The 18,754-nt window shown below is 39.3% G+C and overlaps 2 protein-coding genes and 2 long non-coding RNA genes across 4 annotated transcripts in view; 1 reads left to right on the top strand and 3 right to left on the bottom strand.

Moving 5' to 3' along the window:
* LOC306965178 (uncharacterized protein) overlaps positions 1 to 5,295 on the bottom strand; it is a gene marked incomplete at its 5' end in the record, with an annotated part of 30,293 nt that extends 24,998 nt beyond the window's left edge. Inside the window, 2 exons of the mRNA XM_079559423.1 lie at positions 711 to 754; positions 5,267 to 5,295. Coding sequence (XP_079415549.1) covers positions 711 to 754; positions 5,267 to 5,295 — 73 coding nt within the window. The remainder of the gene's footprint in view (positions 1 to 710; positions 755 to 5,266) is intronic.
* A 981-nt stretch (positions 5,296 to 6,276) lies between these two features.
* LOC306965565 lies at positions 6,277 to 6,802 on the bottom strand. The gene is made up of 3 exons (XR_013793036.1): positions 6,722 to 6,802; positions 6,483 to 6,628; positions 6,277 to 6,391 (listed from the first exon to the last, which is right to left on the bottom strand). It is a non-coding gene; the product is annotated as an uncharacterized lncRNA (long non-coding RNA).
* Positions 6,803 to 7,436: 634 nt separating this feature from the next.
* LOC306965566 lies at positions 7,437 to 8,320 on the bottom strand. The gene is made up of 3 exons (XR_013793037.1): positions 8,263 to 8,320; positions 7,681 to 7,766; positions 7,437 to 7,463 (listed from the first exon to the last, which is right to left on the bottom strand). It is a non-coding gene; the product is annotated as an uncharacterized lncRNA (long non-coding RNA).
* Positions 8,321 to 15,225: 6,905 nt separating this feature from the next.
* On the top strand, positions 15,226 to 18,342 carry epcam (epithelial cell adhesion molecule). Its single transcript, XM_079560263.1, has 9 exons — positions 15,226 to 15,546; positions 16,144 to 16,245; positions 16,341 to 16,605; positions 16,705 to 16,770; positions 16,917 to 16,983; positions 17,108 to 17,206; positions 17,600 to 17,797; positions 17,882 to 17,923; positions 18,021 to 18,342. The coding sequence occupies exons 1-9, from the start codon at positions 15,489 to 15,491 to the stop codon at positions 18,042 to 18,044; spliced, it is 921 nt and encodes a 306-aa protein (XP_079416389.1). The 5' UTR covers positions 15,226 to 15,488; the 3' UTR covers positions 18,045 to 18,342.
* The last annotated feature ends 412 nt before the right edge of the window (positions 18,343 to 18,754 follow it).

Below are 18,754 nucleotides of genomic sequence, written 5' to 3'. Positions count from 1 at the left end.
TCCTGTCGGGCTTTTTGCACTAATTTCCAAACACAGCTCATTATTATTATTTATATTAACCCCTTAACTCCCACCTGAACGGATCCCATTTCATCCAGTTTGGCTTTACCCTAATCAAAAAGCTTCTTGGGGGAAAAAAGCACAAAAACAGCCACAAAAATGTGACAAAAATTCAACAAAAATTCAACAAAAATGTGACAAAAATTCAACAAATATGTGACAAAAATTCAACAAAAATGTGACAAAAACTCCACAAAAAAATTACAAAAACTCAACAAGAATGTGACCAAAAAAAAAAAAAAACATAAAAAAGAGACACAACACAGCAACAACGCGAGGAAAAAAAATCAGTTTTGTGGGTCTTAGCTTTCAAATGAGGTGTTACACAGGCCTATATAATAGCCAAAGAGGACAGAATGCATTTGGTTTAGGCGGGTGGTAAGAGGTTAACAAAATGTTTTCTCTGTCACCCGCAGTGGAAGCTGAATTTCGGCCCATGACCCAAAATGAGCTTGACACCCCTGTTTTAAATGGTATATGGCCTCAACTTATATAGTGCTTTTCTACCTTCATTCAACCCAAAGCGCTTTACGGCAAGAAACCAGTCACCCATTCACACTTCCATTTATACACCAATGTACGCAGACACTGGAGGCGAGGTGAGTGAAGTGTCTTGCCCAAGGACACAACGACAGTACAGACAGACTCACCTGCTTCACTCAGCCTCAGACATGAGAGGAACAGGAGAAGAAACCTAGGAACAAGAAAACAAGGATGAATACCTGCGCACCACATTTAAGAGAGTCTGTTGGCATGTTTTAAAAGCGCAGTCTTTGTTCAGGGGATCAGGTAGCTGCGGATCACTTGAAACCTTCTTTAGTGTTTTTGCCCTATTTGCAGAGTGTGTGTTACCATTTTGACTTTTCATTGTGCTTATATGTCCATCGTAACAATAGTTTCACAGATTTTGTTTCGTAGGCACTAATATGAGCTGGTGACTCTAAACCAGCCTTACCCTGTTTCTGTAACCTTGATATAATGGATACTATTATTATTATTATTTGCCAAAATGACCTAGTTGCATAATTTTCTCAAGTACGAAGGTTAAAACTTTACTAAATTGAGGCCTGGTTTAGTAGTAAAAGGTGATTGTTTGTCACATTAATGAACACATTATTGAAACACATTTGGTTTCTGTGGGACTCGTAGTGTACAATGGTTCCAAAAGCAAATCAAAAAACAACTTATACTAACAGTCTGAGTACCACCAGATCTAAAGAAGGACAAAGCCTCCATTGCAGAGTTCAACCACACAGATGAGGCTTCACTTTACCCTGTACTCAGTGTCTCCATTATATTACAGTAGTAGAAGTAGCAGACCACAACACACAATGGAGACGGCCAAAATAAAGTCATTCGGGTCTACAAGGATGTGAGGTGGACTGTCGTGGCCTTTTGGTGGAGTTTATGAAATGTTTCAGAAGTGCCAAGTTAAAACCTTGAGGAAAGGAGCAGCCCAAAGACGTACAGTGAAGATAAGCTAATAGTGGCTCATGCTGACTGTCAGTAGTCTGTGAAAATCACCTCTTAGAACCTCGCTCCTTTGGCAAATCAGCTGCCAGTCGTCTATTGGCGTCATGTTTAGTCTCACAACACGGCTCACTTTGGCCCTGGGGGGAAGACGGCCCTGGTCTACAAAGTTGGAAAATGCAACCAAAGAAGTCTGTGACAATGGAAAAGGGGTATAACGGGTCTAAACAAGGGCTAAACCAGGTCTTACGATCTAAATCTGCTCTAAACAATGACTTAATCAAAAAGAGAACAGAAACACACACAAATATCAATAAATGAACAATTAGGCCTACGAGACTTGCGGATGAACAACGGTATAGGCTACTTGTGCAGGCTGCTATTCTCTACATGGTCATTTGTATTGTGAATGTGAACTTGAATTGTGTCTGCAATATTGTTTGTTTCCTGTTCTTGCTGTGTATTTTATATGTTGTGGACTGCTGTGTTCCCTTCAAACACATTTACCTGCTCGCACTAATGAATAAGCTTAATGCTGTGTAAGTTTATACCAGATTTGTGAGACTTTAGAACAAATAATGCCTTGTTTGTTGTTACTGTGTTTCCATAGTAAAATGTTAATAGTGGCTCCGGGCAGCAGTGCCTTTGTCTTAGTCTCGGGAGAGGACCAGGTCTGACGTGAGGCCGGGGAATCCGAGTCCCGTTACAGTCAGCGAACGCAACACCAGCTACTGTAAATCAAACCAGACATCCTCAAGAGAAAACTGTATGTCAATGGAGATAAACATCTTAAGTGTAAAGTTATTTATATTCTTTTTAATGCCTTTTGAACTGTTGTTGAAAGAGTGGGTTTCATTGTAGGTCCATAGGTTGGACGTTACCGAAGAAAAACGTGTCTCTATTTGACTCATCTTTCATGACTATCAGGAGCCGTGGGCGACTGCAGTGCAGCGGGTGGGCTCTGCAGTCAGCCCTGTTAAGCACTAGAACGGAGTTAACTGTGATTTCTCTCACATTAAATAATAATCCTATCTAATTTCATTATTTATTTAGAAAAATGAAGTGAGTCAGTCTCACAGTAATTACTACTAAAAATGTCAACCTGAAGGTTGCCTATTTTAATCTCAGAGCTTGCTCAGGGTTTAGTGTTTGACTTAAGGGCATCATGGAAACCAGACAAACACGAATTGAACCCTTTACTCCACAAAACTCTTTTATATGAGACGTTGTTTTCTAGTTTACCTTTTACTGAATATAATACATACAGTAAGCAAGGCCCACAGAAAAGCTCAAAAGGAGTGAGCTGATGTCTAAAACTTGTTAACGCATCTCACATTCATTCTTTCCTTTACAACTGCTTGTTACAGACATGGGAAAAGTACAAATCTTGACAATGTTATGACTGTGAGGTCATGGGAGGATCACTGTAATTATACTGTAATTCTGAGAAATATTCAGTGTCAAATTACTCATTCCGCCGCTTCTGTCGTGTAACAAATATGGGACTGTCCCAAGTTCCGACAGTGTCAGATTGTATCTGAGATAAAATATGACATTTTTATTCAGTGTTTCCCGTAAAGTGCACGCCCAAAATGCTGTAATGAAGAATGTACTTAGATGACATTGTAAAGATTGTTATATCAGAACTTTGAAGAGTAATGGGATTTCATTCTCTTTCTTTGCATGTTGTTAAATTTACATTAATTTGTTTCTGTCTTTGAAAAACAAATTAATGATAAGAGTATAATGATAAACTGCTTGTAAATCTTTAACTTATGCCTCACCTATCACATAATCACGAGTGTCACTCACATCGAGGGGCAAGTGGGACAAAGAACCCAGTGCCCAATGAAGCATAGTGTTCCTATGAGGATGAATCCCCCAACAGTCCAGTTAATAACAATCTTTTTGACCATAACAATACGAATCTTTAACATATTAAGTTGTTCTACACAAAATGATAAGAACGCTCATATTGCTCCTTGACGTGTAGTAGAAAGTTGGTCTTACCACATTTTTCCTACAGTCCGGGTAGTTTCTGGAGCTTGGATGGGGACGAACCAGCGTCTCTCTGTATTTCACCCGTTCCCTCCGCTTGTATCAAACACAATTGACTTTCAAGACTCTTCTCCGCTCCTTCCACCTGCCTCCACCCCGTCCCGGACATGAACGGACAATGGGCCACCTCACCGCTGCAGCACTCCCCTGACATCTTAAACCTCTGGGAAGGGGAACACCCAAATCCATGCGCTTGTGTATGACTCTTGCAGGACAATAACTGCAGTTCTTCCCTTGGGGCGCTGCTGGTTTGTCCTTTCCACTGAGGACAACGGAAAAGAGCATTAAATAAATGTTCATTCACTAACTTGGATTACAAAACGAGACTGAATAACACGTGGAATTTCTAGTGGTGTAAAATATTCCAAGACCAACAAATGTCCAGTAAAAATGCCATTGCTCTGGGCCTTTTTCTTCTTAATGATAGGTTTTTAGCCTATTATCACTAATAGCCTAATTGTGAATAGTTTACTAATTTTGTACTTGTTTACCTTAATAAATCCTTTCCGTCGTCCCTCTGGGGGTAATACAAGTGTTACTGGGATGATTGGGGGTTTTTGATCTCCCGCTGATATTTCTGGCCAATTGTGAATTCCCTGCCTCCGGGTCGGAGGCCCCAATACACACTAATAGAATCACGAAGAAGAAGCTAACAGGCTAATGGGCAAAGCTAACTGCGGGCTAGCGCCACTTAAACAGTATTTACAGCCAGGTTCAGGGAAAAAAAATATCTCCATTGTGTAATTGGATGTACAATATCCCTCTCTTCTTTTGTCTTTTCTGTCAGTGCAGTATTTATTCTCATGGACAACAAGTAAAAAAAAAAACGCAACTTGCTGCGACACCTGCAGTGGCGCTTATGGCCTCTAGGGGCATGAGTTGAGAAAAGGCATGGCATGTTTTTAAGTAAATTCATGATGTTGTTTGGATTGAGGGGGCCGCGATATGGTAGACTTAGGGAAGGCATGCAGTAAATGTTCTAAGTAATCTATTGATTCCCTTGCTCTTGTAGGCTACTAGATGCATTCTTTTTTAAATTTCTTCACAAAACCAAATTAATTATCCAGAGTTATTCAGAGTGTTGTTGATTTCCGGAGATTTTTTATTTTATTCATGCAGTCCTTATATTTGAAGTTTAGTGGTGCTAGGCTAGTGCTAGGCAAAATATACCAATTTATGGATATTACTCGTCAATAGCTTCTACCGTTTTCTTCTACAGTGATTTGCCTCAGGTGCACTGTGCTTGGGTCTGTTTTTAATGCAGGCTACTAGTTACCATAGACATGCACTAGCCTAGCACCTCTAAACTCTTTCGATTTAAGGACAACCTGAATAATAAAAAAAAAAATTTCTCCAGAAATCAACAACACTCTGGATAAGTGGGCCCCATGTCAAAAATCCTGAAATATCGCTTTAATCTTGTGAATTTTAGGACCTTGTTAAGGACTACAGATGGAAATTAGCATTGATCAAGATGGCAATGCAGGTATTTAAGATGTGTTTAGTGGCAGGGTGCACCGAAAAAAATAATAACAAACAATAGTTAATAATAAAAACATATAAAAGTGGCTTCTGTTCCAAGTATTAATTTTTCTGCTTATTGTGGGTCGGGTGCACGTCTAATAATCAGTTTATTCTGGAGAAACTTCAGAAATTACAGAAATTCTTACATTCTTACCTTGCCATGGTGGGCACTGGCTTCACCATTCCAGACCACATGGGGAGAAAAAGCTCTATTTACAGGTCCTTGAAGCCGTTTACTATCAAAAGTGCACATTTGTATGAGCACGCTCAGAAACTAACAACAATTGATGCAATTTAGTTTTTGGTGCAACCTGCCACATCTTACCTGCACAATACCTGCATTGCCATCTTCATCAATGCTAATTTCCATCTGTAGTCCTTAACAAGGCACAATTAACATACACAATAGAATAGGCTGCATAAAGCGAGGCTCATGAGGTGTGACAGACGTAGTAGGTCCTAAAATTCACAAGATTAAAGCGATATTTAATATTGAAAAGTAAAAATCACAAAAGAGTCATCATCCATCGCAAAGAGATTTGTGGAGGTTAGAGCAATCTTGTTGATATCATCTGAGATTACAACATAACCACATTTTCACAATTAAATGGGACAGAGTGATGGATAAGAATAGCATATGAGGAATGATATAACTGTGACACCCAAGTTTTGTGCAATTTATAAATATTTAATGAATTCAATTGAGTCTCTGGAATGACGGCCACATTTACATCAAGATTTCTAAGTACTTGGTGATTATTTGTTCGATTTTCCCAAGCCTCCGACACTGCAAATGTAATTCTAGTGCCTGCAAAGTTAATCTTAGTAGAGTAAATTTACTACAATCAGGTAAAGGAGCAGCCATAAACATGTGAACCCAAAGCGCTTTGTGGCCATGTCTCTGAAAGGCACTATATCAATAAAGTTCTTTCCTTAGCTTCCTATTCTTAAGTTCCTTAGTTACAGTATGTTTATGTAAAACTATGACACTTTATCTCAGTTCGCTAGAACACTGGCACATGTGGCATCCGGCTTTTCATTTCTTTAGTTTGAAGCTAGTTCCTTATAGATTCATATTTTCTGATACTATAAATGACTCCTGTTCGCTGTCTCCATCATCGGGGCATAACATCAACTTCAGGTCAGAAGCTGATGAACCAAACCCCAGGACTCTTTGTTGGTTCAGCGAGGACTTGAACTTGAACCTGTCTGTTGACTCTTGAACCATGTAGAACACAGCTTCATGTTGATTTCCTTCTATACGCCCGTCAAGCTCATCCTGTACAAAAGAAAAGTACATTTATGAGATACAGGGCAAAGTTTTTATTGATGTAAGACTGGTAAAGTATGAAGACTTGTCAGGGCTTCACCTTTATTTCTTTCGCATAAACTTCTGTGTCATTTTTGCAGACCGCTGCAAACTTTTTACCACCATGGCAAGCATGCAGTGTCACAGCCCTACCAGTGTGTGGATTTGGGTTTAAATCTTTGTAAAATGTAATGTGCAGTTTATATTCTACAAAACAACAAAACAGATACAGAACAATAAATACATTGGAAGTATTTCTTAAATTTGAGGTAACATGATTTAACATTTTATTATGCCTACCTGAGCACTGATGTCCTTCAGTGAGTTCTTTCAGATCAAACTTAGTCTCAGTCTCATTAAAAATCAAAAAATTGCGGTTAGGACACCGGATAAAACGCTGCAACGTCTTTGAGTATTCAAATGAGTCAGTATCTGTCAAAAGATAAACCAGAGGATATTGTTAAAGAGGGGGTTTTTTTTTTTAATCACATAGCACCAGTCTATAGCACACTACAATGATGACGAAACCTTCTGTTGGTCTGTAAATGCAGTAAATTAGAATAACTGCCTTGTATAAAATTGCTCTCTCAAAATGGCTGTAGCGAATGTCTTGATATAGGCCTCTGTCTCTTTAAGAACCTCTGACCCTTTCCGACACGCCCCCTCCACACTCTGTCTGTGGCATCAGTGGGGAGGGGGTTCTGCTGAGGAGCAGTGGTTGGTTACTCGGCTGGTGACGAAAGCTCGGAGGCGTCTCCAGGAGGTGGGGGCGTTCCTAGGAGGACTCAGGCAAACCTATCCCTAAAATGGCCGCCATCAGAGTTTCTACAGATTACTCAAAAATACGTGAATGTGCCAAGGCAACACTTCAGGCATGTTTTTAATGAGGGAATGACATAATAACATGATGTAAAGCTTAAAAAAGTCCATTTTGCATAATACCCCCCCCCCTTTAATAAATGTCACATCATCACTTCAATCTAATATCTATTGTATGCACAGTTGGCTTTTGGCTTACCCACTTCATCTTGAGCAAAATCGTCTACACAAAAACAAAGAAAAAGTTAAATTAATATATAATATATACAGTGGAGGAAAAAAGTATTTGGTCAGTTTCACAGAGACATTCTATTGGATTTTGGCCAAATACTTTTTTCCCCCACTGTATATATGAATAAATGTACATACATATAAATGAATAAATGTAAAAACTGTGTCATGATTCAGGTGAGTTAGTCAGAATGTATTTATAGGCTTACCTACAAAATAGAAAGCATCACCATGTAATCTCACAAGTGTAAGACCAGAGCAGACATCAGCCATTAGTTAAAACTCTGTAAAAACACTGAGGAAAAAAAAAAAACATTACATACTGGATTGATATGTTTCTTGCGAATTTAGCGAGTCAACATAAGGTGAAGAAGAAAATGTTGGGGTAGAGACTGTTATACCCAATGCAAGCTTCTCTAAAGCCAACTCAAACGCACAACCCACAAGTACAAGTTTCTTCTAAAGTGGTTTTGGAGTCACTGGGTCAAAAGTCTTGAAAGCTATAGAGGAAAACCCTCCAATTTGGAAGCAAAAATCAGTAACTTTTTACTGTAAAAATATTGATTAAAAAAGGCCGGTCCCTCAGTGAGAGCCCCTTGCATTACGCACGGGGCGGCTCAGCGACACCGCATCAATGTAACAAATCAAGGCAGGACAGGTTAATATAGGACGAAAATAAAGCAAGCCATACGCCAGAAGGATCGCAGCAGAAAACGAGGCCAAATACACGTTTAACAACCTCATTCGGAACACGTGGATGGCTAATATTTTGATACGAAGCTATAAGATACCTTATCTTCGGGAGTCCCGCGCTCTTTGGCTCAATGGATGGAAAGAAATGATGAAGTGTGAGAGCGCGCGCGCAGACAAAAAATAATCAGGAAGTGAAAAGTCGCTGTGCTTGTATTTTTCTTTTTTTTTTTTCCTGGAACATAGATCTGTCTGGAAGGAAGATGCCTGTATTACTTTTGGTGTAGCCTATGCTCCGTAACGTGGGACGCCGAAGGTTCTTGATGTTTGTTGTTTGCATTGTGACAATATTATTTTTGGTCCCCTTAGCACCAAAACCCTCACGGTTTGTTCAAGACAAAACTTTTGTGCCAAGTCAATACATGTGACTTTTGAGAACTGTGCCTATTTAAATAGAAATTAACCTCACATAAATGGAGAAATCTTTTAATAACTGTAGTGGTGGGCAGAGTTTAAAATGACATTTGGTGTAAAGAGTTTAAGAAGAGCCACTGCCTTTGAGACCTAACATTCTGATAAATATCCTACATTACAACCCCTTCCACTCCTATATGGGACACACAACATCTTTCCATCCCGTCATGAATGTCTGTGCTTTCTTATGAATGTCACTCCCATATTCAGCCTCTCGAATTACAACAAGTCAAACAACAGTTCGGTTCAGTCTTATGCACATTAGAGTAGCCTATACCATAAAGGTTCTTTTGATTTACTTAGCCATATCGGTAACACTTTAGTACCCAGTACCCTTGATACATTACCTAACTAAATTTAGTACCATGTAATGTGCTCGGTAACAATGTGTAACTACTTGTACCTATGGGTTAGATACACAATGGAATAACTTGTATTTGTAGTTTGTAGGTACATTACAAGACATAACTCGAACCCTAACCTTAAGCCCTAACCCTAACCCGAGAGTGCACTGATATTTAACATAGTCTCTTGGTTTGGTCATTTAACTGTCAAAAACAAAGCTAAACTTGCCAGAGTTGTTAAACAGGGCAGTAAAATAACAGGCCAAGAACAAACCAATTTACCTCAGCATTATAGCAAAGCAGTGTCTGTATTAAGATCACAGATGACGATAGCCACCCATTGTCCCACCACTTTGAGCTCCATCCATCAGGGCAGCGATACAGACTTCCTTGTGCGAAGAAAAATGTGTACAGGAATTCTTTTGTTCCCTTTGCCATCAAGGAGCTGAATAAGTTGTAAGTATTAATGTCGTTAAGCCAGTCTGTTCCTTTTTCCTCTCCTTTAATGAAATGTACCTGCTGCTACTGTGTCTGCAGTGAACTGATTTTATAATGAACTGATTTTATTATGGACATTGCTGGGCAAATGTATTAGAATGTATGAGCAAGCCAAAGGCCAATTTCTACAATCATTGTGCATGGTAGACAATAAAGTTTTTTCTATTCTATTCTATTCTATTCTATTCTATTCTATTCTATTCTATTCTATGCTATTCTATTCTATTCTATTCTATTCTAAGGGTCTCGTGTCCTATTACATTAAGTGCCTACAAAGTACTAATAATAGAAATAAGTCACTGTTTTATGAAGAATGGTTGAATATATGGTCTGTTGTGCATTTGATGAAAACAAATGGTGAATTCCTAAATGATGAAGACTACTGCTGTGTCAAATACAACTTCAGTTCAATCTTCCTAAATCTGAATTTACAAAACTATTGAAAGCACTGCCAAAAGAGGAATATTTTGGAAGAACATACAGGACTCAATACAGCAGCAAATTGAAATCCCAAACCCCATCTCAAGAGACAATACACCCAGGGATAAATCATTTCTCGTTTTAAAAGTATAGTATAGTAGCCTACTTTTAAACATACTGGGCAAAAACTAAATAGAAAGAAACTTTACTTGCGGTACCATGTTTCTCCAGCAGGGCGCAGTGACGACACACTGATATCTGGAGTATTCTTAATATTTGGAATTAATGGTTATCTGATTTCTTTGTAAACGGTTCATGTTGGTGGTCAAACATTGTGTCCCAAAGTTTCAAGAGTATGATAAAGGCAAAGGTGGTACTCATACCCAGTACATTAACTCGAGTATATGCAACTCTTTGTAGTAACGGTACTTATGAGAGTAGCTTTATTACGCCGTCCTTTTTACTTCTATTTGTGTAATACTATTTTAAAGTACTTCATCTTTCCACCGTGACAAAAGCTTCATGCGACAAATGAAAATAAATCTAAAGATCATTTTAGGAATGACTTATTCACGCAAGTTTGTTTGTGAATACTTTGAAAATATCACAATGACCATGTTACTTTATTTAGTCTGCCATAGTGCAGGGGTTCCCAACAGTGGGCTGTGGGACCCTCAAGGGCAGGGGTCACCAACCAGGGGTACGTGAGCGTTTGGCATGAGGTCCTTGGAATTATTTCAGATCAAAAAGAATGAAACTGAAAGAGAAGAGGCAGAGTGCTCACTGGATCACTGTGTAGTAGAGGAGTAGAGTAAATTTGCTGAAAGAAAATAACAAACACATTTACAAATCAGGTGCTCTTCAAACAAAGTATACTTTAGGAAAGAGGATGAGCTGAGGCACTCTGAATTTGCAGAAAAAGGGTTATTAAAAGCGTATGATCATCACGCGCTGAGTCATGCAAAAAGACCGAAGATGTTGTTAACATTTGGCCTCTCCAGTATATTCCTATAGCTCCAAACGTGGTGAAGTTAGAAGCTACCACGCTCTTCCACAGACACGCACAAAGACCAGACAGGTACGCATCAACTCGTCTAAGCTCATTAAGAACATATCACAGTATGGAAAAATGGTGGCCCGTTCCTTTAAAGAGCCCCATAGAGGCCTTCTTTCAATTTTCTGACCATTAATCCTGGGGTGAGTTAAAAGCACCCTTCACCCAAACCTCCACACTATTCACTCTGTTTGTTTGTTTGTTTGTGTAGTTTATTTGAGCAATTAACATTTTCTCTTTCTCCAGAGTTTAACAATCATACAGTTAATGGAAGCTCAAAGGGAGTCGACTGAAGCAAAAGCTTATAAGTGCCGACCCCTTGTTCATGTGCATTACATTTGCAATTCCTGATGCTACAGTTATACATTACTTTTACATTTACATTAAATAAACAAAATACAATCCTTTCTGAGTATTCAGTTTTAGAACACAAATATATACCTATATGTATTTGTGAGTTAAGTTTTATCCTACTGTTGTTACAATTGTCAACATACAATCAACAGACTTTTGCAGCACTGGCAAACAAGGAGGTTTTACCATTTCATATCATTAACACAGCATGCTAATAAAAAATTGTAATAAATGTAATTAGTAGTTATTGTTAATTATCATAACAATTGTCATTCTTGTCATTATCAGTGGATGAATGTCCGATTTCATATTATAGTCATCATTATAGTCCCCACCCAGCTGCACTGACTAGTTGACTTGGTGGATGATGTTTACCTTCTATACTGTGTGATGGTGATAAGCCTCTGCGGCCACACCAAGAATCACACTCCACACTTTGCACTGGTCAGAGCCAGGATCCAACTCCCAACCTTCAACTAACAAGACGACCCTGAGACTTGAGCAAGTTTTTCACTTAACCTCTTAACTCCCACCTGAACGGACCCCTTTTTCTCCAGTTTGGCTTTACCCTAATTAAAACGCTTCTTGGGAAAAAAGACCAAAATAGCCACAAAAAATGAGAAGAAAACAAGGATGTAAACGCAACAAAAATGTGACAAAAAATGTGACAAAAATGTGACAAAAAAATGACAATAACTCAACCAAAGAGTGACAAAAATTCAACAAAAATGTGACAAAAACTCAACAAAAATGTGACAAAAATTCAACAAAAATGTGACAAAAACTCAACAAAAATGTGACAAAAATTCAACAAAAATGTGACAAAAACTCAACATAAAATTGACAAAAAAACATGCAAAAGGTGACTCAACACAGCAACAACACGAGGAAAAAGATCAGTTTTGTGGGTCTTAGCTTTCAAATGAGGTGTTACACAGGCCTATATAATGGCCAAAGAGGACAGAATGCATTTGGTTTAGGCGGGTGGTAAGAGGTTAAACACCACATACAGGTATATCAGTGTCAAACATATTTAGTGTTGTGCTCTCAGTATATGAATGAGAAGAAATAGTCTAATCTTCCTCTTGCTCTACACAGTAAACTATAGCATATGAATGAATACTTTGTGTGTTACTGAAACTGTGATGTTAGGCTGAAGAGTCTGAGTCAGCAGGTGTACCGCTGTGACTCACAACAAACCCCGGACAGGTTTCTGTTGTTTGTCTCTTAGTGATGATGTCACTGAATGGGACGAGCAAGGTGAAACGCGGTGCCTGTGGGTGAAACTACAAAACTAATGTTTATAATGGACAAAGGAAAACAAAATAAAAAGAGCTGGATAATCTACTACTGAAGAAACTTCCAGCGGTCAAAATGAGATAAACCGGGCTGAAACAAACACTCAGATTAAATGCAAATGAATGATAATTTAAATAATTACGTAGTTGAAAAAAATATTGCCTGGAATATGTTCATAGGCCCCGAAATAAGCCATGTGCTGAGAGAAGAGCTTTCATCACTCAGACTGAGCTCTAATTCAAAATGTCACATGAAAAATACTTTGTTCGATGAAAGAGCTATCATTGTTGTCACTTAGGAAGGAGAAGCTTGCAAACCTATACACTGAATATTGCCTTGAACTGGTTGATAGATTCCCAGAACTATGACGTTTCAAATATAAGTCAAAAAGAATGCATGAATGAATTATCTACCCTGTATCTTCTGGCCTATTATTCCCACTGTGTGTTCTATTAGATATGCTATCGATGCATATTAAATTGATAACATTGACGTGTTTCAGGAAACTGTCCATAGATCTATTGTTGCAAAACAACACTTCATCATAGCAAGGCTGGGGAGTGACGTGTTTTACCCCTGCAATGTATGAATGTGATGGGGATGAAGGAATGAACCACAGTATGATGATTATCTGCACAGTACATATTTAACTCTCAAGCTTAATGATTATTATTGTCCTGATAGATAAATGAATGAATGAAAAAGAAGCTAATCTAATCTGCATAAAACTAAATATATTGTATTTGGAAACAAGGAAGTAAACAAACCATATCAACTCAAAATTGGGGAGGTAGAAATTGAAAGGGTGTATGTAACAAAGTTTTTAGGAATCAATATTGATGAGTTAAATTGGAAAGCGCACATAATAAAAAAAATTCTAAAATTATTGCCATACTATGTAAAATAAAAACCTCTGTGAATCAAAACGCATTATATATACTGTACAATTCCCTCATCCTTCCACAACCTTAGCTATTGTGTGGAAATATGGGGAAATACCTATAAAACTAATATACAACCTATCTTTTTATTACAAAAGAAAGCAGTTAGAGTGATCAGCCATGCAGAATACTTGGCTCCAACAAATCCACTTTTTCTTAGACTAAATATCTTAAAAGTGCATGATCTTGTTGATGTTTACACAACAGTTGTGATGTACAAAGCTCACAATCTCATGCTCCCTCAGTGTTTACAGGAGATGTTTCAAACTAGAGAATCTAAATACAACCTTAGAGCTGTGTTAATTTTGACAACATATTTTAATTTAGTTTTAGTCTTAGTCTTTTGACGAAAATGTAATTCGATTTTAGTCTAGTTTAAGTCAACAAAATATCTTCAATTTTAGTCTAGTTTTAGTCGACTAAAATTGCAACTAAATTTAGTCGACTAAATTTATAACGAATTTAGTCGACTTTGCATTGATAATATTCATTATAATCATATTTAATCGTGTTCCTCTGCTTCATGGAGCTGCTCCACATGAACAAAGCTCAGAGCTGATCCTTTGGCAGAGAATTTACATGATCTGAGGCTCTTTCAGACGGTCAATAGAAGTTTGGATGATTTTAGTCTCTCCTTTTCATTTTTATTTAGTCTTATTTTAGTCGACTAAAATATCTGGACATTTTAGTCATAGTTTTAGTCTCATGAAAAACTTTTAATTTAGTTTTAGTCCAATTTTAGTCAACAAAAATAACACCTTGACTAAAATTAAGACTAAATATTTTAGTCGATGAAATTAACACTGCCTTAGAGGAACTGATCTGCTAAAAAACCTATAGCGCACAGTAATACTAAGAGGAGGTGTTTATCAGTTAAAGGCGTTGATCTATGGACCGGTTCACTTATTCAACTTAAGGGCTCCAAAACTATTCAAGCATTTAAGAAAACGTATAAGTTAAACATGATAGAGAAGTATAGAACACTTGAATGAAGACCATTAGAAAAGAAGTCGATCGAGGATACATAGCATAATTTCTGATTGTTGAAGTTTAAGTTTTGTGCTTAGGTGTTACCATCGTTGGTATTAGAGAAAGTGTATAGTGTGTCATCTTTGGACACAGAGTCACAGTTGTAAAAGGGGTTAAGGGGCAGAATAAGTCTTGGCTTCAGCCTAAACCCCTTTCGGTCAGGCATCATTTAGCACTTAAATTCTTAATGTATGTGTTTTCTTATTGTATAATGTCTAAGATCTTTGGAAAACATGTGACATGTGATTTAAATGTTCATAATGACCGAAGAAAATAAATTAACTAACTGATGAAACTGCATAATCCTATTGCCTATTGAAATAAAAAATAAAAAAATCAAGATCAAGCAGAGTTTGCCTGCGGGCCTGTCAATACCATCTAACCCAGTGATGATAAATGCATCTAAATATGTTCACAACGAAAACGATGCATGAGCAACTTCTTCCTGTGTCACCTGTGGGAAAATAACAAGAGCAGAGAGCGAAAAAAAGGGAGCGGCTCTCCATATATGGTCACAGCGGAACCCAAATTACGCATCGACGCACAGCCCCCCCTTCGTGCGTGTCGTTATGCAAATGCTGATGACGTCATGAAGGTACCTGACTTTATAAGTTACTTCCTCACCACGGCTCTGCAGTTTGCCAGTGGCGGATAAACAAAGAGGAACTTACTAAACCTTCTGACGCCTCACCTCAGCTGCGCGCTCGCTCTCGAGAGAGGCCCTACCTTTGTGCGCGCGCTCCCGCCGAGTTTCTCCTCAAACAGGTTCGACCAGGACACACCTGCAGAAGAAAAAGGAAGTACTGCGCTTCGTGATATTGCACTTCGGAATCGGAGGACGACGGGCGGACAGTTAAACGCTCTTCTTTGGAAACCTTTGTGAATAGGCAGCCTTGACTCTTTTCTATCGCGACATGAAGATTTGGATCGCTCTAATTCTTGCTACCCTTGCGGTCAGCGCCTATGCTCAATGTAAGTACTTTTTATGATATTTTCCTTTTAATTACACGCTTCCAGTCCTTTCCCGACGTGTAGCTTTCATAATCGTGCATGTATTTCAATTTCTTTCAAATTCTTCTTGCAAATTTACGCACCAGACACCGTTTAATCACCTTGCTGCGTTTCCTGGGTTTGGTGAATTCTTCTCAGTGATAGTCTCGCGATAAAAAAAAAAATCTCTGATGAAGTTTATATTTCAGTAGTTTGACTTTATTAGCCCGAGTTAATCACGCAGGAGGCTGGTTTTCGTCTCTGGGAGATGGGGGGGGTTGGGCGGATTTGTCCCGCTTTCCTGGGGACTTGTTTGGCGAAACCAACGCCCAGGTGTAAAATGAACCTGCTCGTCTACCTGTAGTACTCCCCGTATTCTCCAGGCCTCTGAAACTGCACTAAACCAATCAAACACTTCTTTTACTGTATCAATTACTACAGCTGTCACACTGTATTTTCCTTTCACTCTCATATTGCAACAATTTTTCAGAATTTCACCTTTTGATATGCTAGTATTTGACCAGCATAAAGGTGCATAGCAAGTTCTAACATGTGTCTTATTCATTTTGTTGCTCTTAGGCGGTTGTGACACTATGAAGTGGGCCACTTGTGATGGAACTCCATGCGTGTGCCACCTAATGGTCGGAAACGGGACCAAACAAGTTCTGGACTGCAACAAACGTAAGCAACGATCATTCATATTCCCCTAAACCACAGTTTCCGCTCGATTGTCAGAAACCTGAATGGTATTAAATCTCTTTGCTCCTTTTTTTTAGTGATCCCCAAGTGCTTCCTGATGCAGGGAGAGATGTACAGGGGCAGGAAAGGCTTGAGCACTCGTACTGGCATTGGCGGAAAGCCCGACGAAACCGCCTTTGTCGACAACGACGGCATCTACGACCCGGACTGCGAGGCGGACGGCACCTTCAAAGCGAAACAGTGCAATAACACCGACACGTGCTGGTGCGTCAACAGCGCCGGAGTGCGTAGGACGGACAAGGGAGACATGACTCTGAAGTGCGACGAGCTGGTGATGACCTAGTAAGTCTGGTTTTGGGATAATGCGGTCGTTAATCCGCTTTGCTCGTTGAGTTTTGTTCACTTATCATTCACTCCTTTTTTTTTTTTTTAACTTTGTAGCTGGGTCCGTCTTGAGCTGAAGCACAAGCCGACAACTGGGAAAGTGAATCCTGCCAACTTGAAAGCGTGAGTGCACTTGCAAATACAGCCGCCGCCATATCAGAAAATTTCAAATTTTGTTCAGCAACTTTGTGTTTTCTACCTCCCCTAAGCGGACTCCTCCCTCTCTCCTCCAAATGTGTGTACTGACTTCTATCTATTGCCTTTTGCAGTGCCATTGCTGACGCCATCCACAAGCGCTACAAGAACTTCAACAAGGACATGATCAAGGAGGTTCAGGTGAGCAGAAATCAACGGTGTGGACACTCCCTTCCCTAACAAGTGGCTGGGCAGGTGTGTCTATGGTTCTTAATGCCTGTACTGCAAAGCTAAGCCGTTTTTTTTTTTTTAATTTTCTTTTCAGTATGACCCTGACGCACGCCTGCTCATCGTGGACGTCCAGCAGCCCAAGGGAGAGCGCAAGAGCGACCTGACACACATGGCTTACTACATGGAGAAAGACGTAAGCCTCGATTGATGATTACATTACGGCGTTGTGAAATGGCCGAGGGGTTAAGGAGTTGAGGCCTGGCTTTGAGTTTTGTGTTCTTGCTCACTGGGGACAATACCCATCCTAAACAAAGTAGATCACCTAAAATGTTATACATTTATTTGACTTCAGTAGGATTTGACAGTCTATAATGGGCTTGTCCAAACCGACTCAAATTAAAGGTTATTTTCAAGGTAAATTATCTCCATTTAAGAGTTCCAGTGCTGAAGGTCAAACCCCACTTTTTACTCCATCTCATGCTACAGTGTCCTGCAAAATCCTGAAATAGCCCAACTGTGTGTCCAGGTGTTGCATTTTACCATCCGTCTTCAGCTCTGTGCCTAACCTTGTATGTCCGCTTTCTAGGTTAAGGTGCTTCCCCTGCTGAAGAGCCAGGAACCCTTCGTTCCACAGGTCGGAGACCAGAAGCTTGAGATGGAGAACATCCTGGTTTACTATGTGGACGAGAAGGCTCCCACTTTCACCATGCAGCACCTGTCCGGAGGCATCATCGCCGTCATCGTGGTGGTGGCTGTGGCTGTAGTGGCCGGGCTTCTGGTTCTGGTAAGTCGAGACTCGAGAAACAAAATCGCTGCACGGGTGAATCATTCACTTGCTAACGATTGCACCTTCCTCTTTTTCTTGCAGTTCTTTGCCAGGAAGCGACACAACAAGTACAACAAGGCCCAGGTAAGTTTCTTTCAAACTTGCAGCCTACTTTTCAATGTTATCCCTCCCATTTAAATCAACAAAGTAATAATAACTTGTATTTTTCTCTGATTTGCAGCAACGGGAGATGGACAACATGTAAATACGCTGTCAACCCATGTACATTACTTATTGAATGCTGTTGTGGGTGCGTGCCATGATCCACGTTTTTACTTGAGAATTGCAGATGGAAAAAGGGACAATCACACTAGGTTTTTTTTATATTATATGGCACAAACCGTTCTTAAGCCATTTTTATTTATGAAATGTAAAAATTCTTAAAAGCGACTGTTAAAATCCGCAAATGCCATAATGACCTGTGCTGTTTCATTGCTAGATTGTGTTTTGTTTGTTTTGAGATCATACCATAGACTGTACAGTTTCTTATTGTGTGTTTTTGTTTAAATGTTTTTAATAAAATTGTGTTGAAAGACAAATACTAGGTGGTGCTACTTGACTTTTGGCCTTTGGGAGCGTGGAGTCTTTCTTGTTTGAGCGGTTACCTCATCTATTGTGGAAAAGTACAGCAGGTGAAGTGGGGGGGAGGGAGCTTGTGGAGGAACTTTTTCTTTACGGCACTGCTTCAGGACTGACAATTGCCTGGATTTGTACCAAAGTAATGGGCTCAATGACGACATGGGAACATATCTATAAAGCTCGGACCATATCGACTAAGCCTTTGTTTTTCCTGCCTGCATTTGCAACAAAAGGGTGTGCCAGGCCTGCATTAAGTCTTGGTGGAAGGCGGTTGAAACTTGGGCTATTGCAGTGTAAGATGGGATGGAAAATATACCATAACTCAGTGGTTTCATA

Source organism: Gobius niger (assembly GCF_951799975.1).
Source record: "Gobius niger genome assembly, chromosome: 7".
NCBI lineage: Eukaryota > Metazoa > Chordata > Actinopteri > Gobiiformes > Gobiidae > Gobius > Gobius niger.
Note: the sequence above shows the minus strand (reverse complement) of the source record. Positions and strands in the feature narration are given on the sequence as shown.

Excerpts from the sequence above, each read along its gene's own strand:
- epcam (XM_079560263.1), top strand. The coding sequence starts at position 15,489 with ATGAAGATTTGGATCGCTCTAATTCTTGCTACCCTTGCGGTCAGCGCC. Across the intron at positions 17,207-17,599 it reads CTTACTACATGGAGAAAGAC|GTTAAGGTGCTTCCCCTGCT; the intron begins GTAAGCCTCGAT and ends TCCGCTTTCTAG. Across the intron at positions 17,798-17,881 it reads TGGCCGGGCTTCTGGTTCTG|TTCTTTGCCAGGAAGCGACA; the intron begins GTAAGTCGAGAC and ends TTTTTCTTGCAG.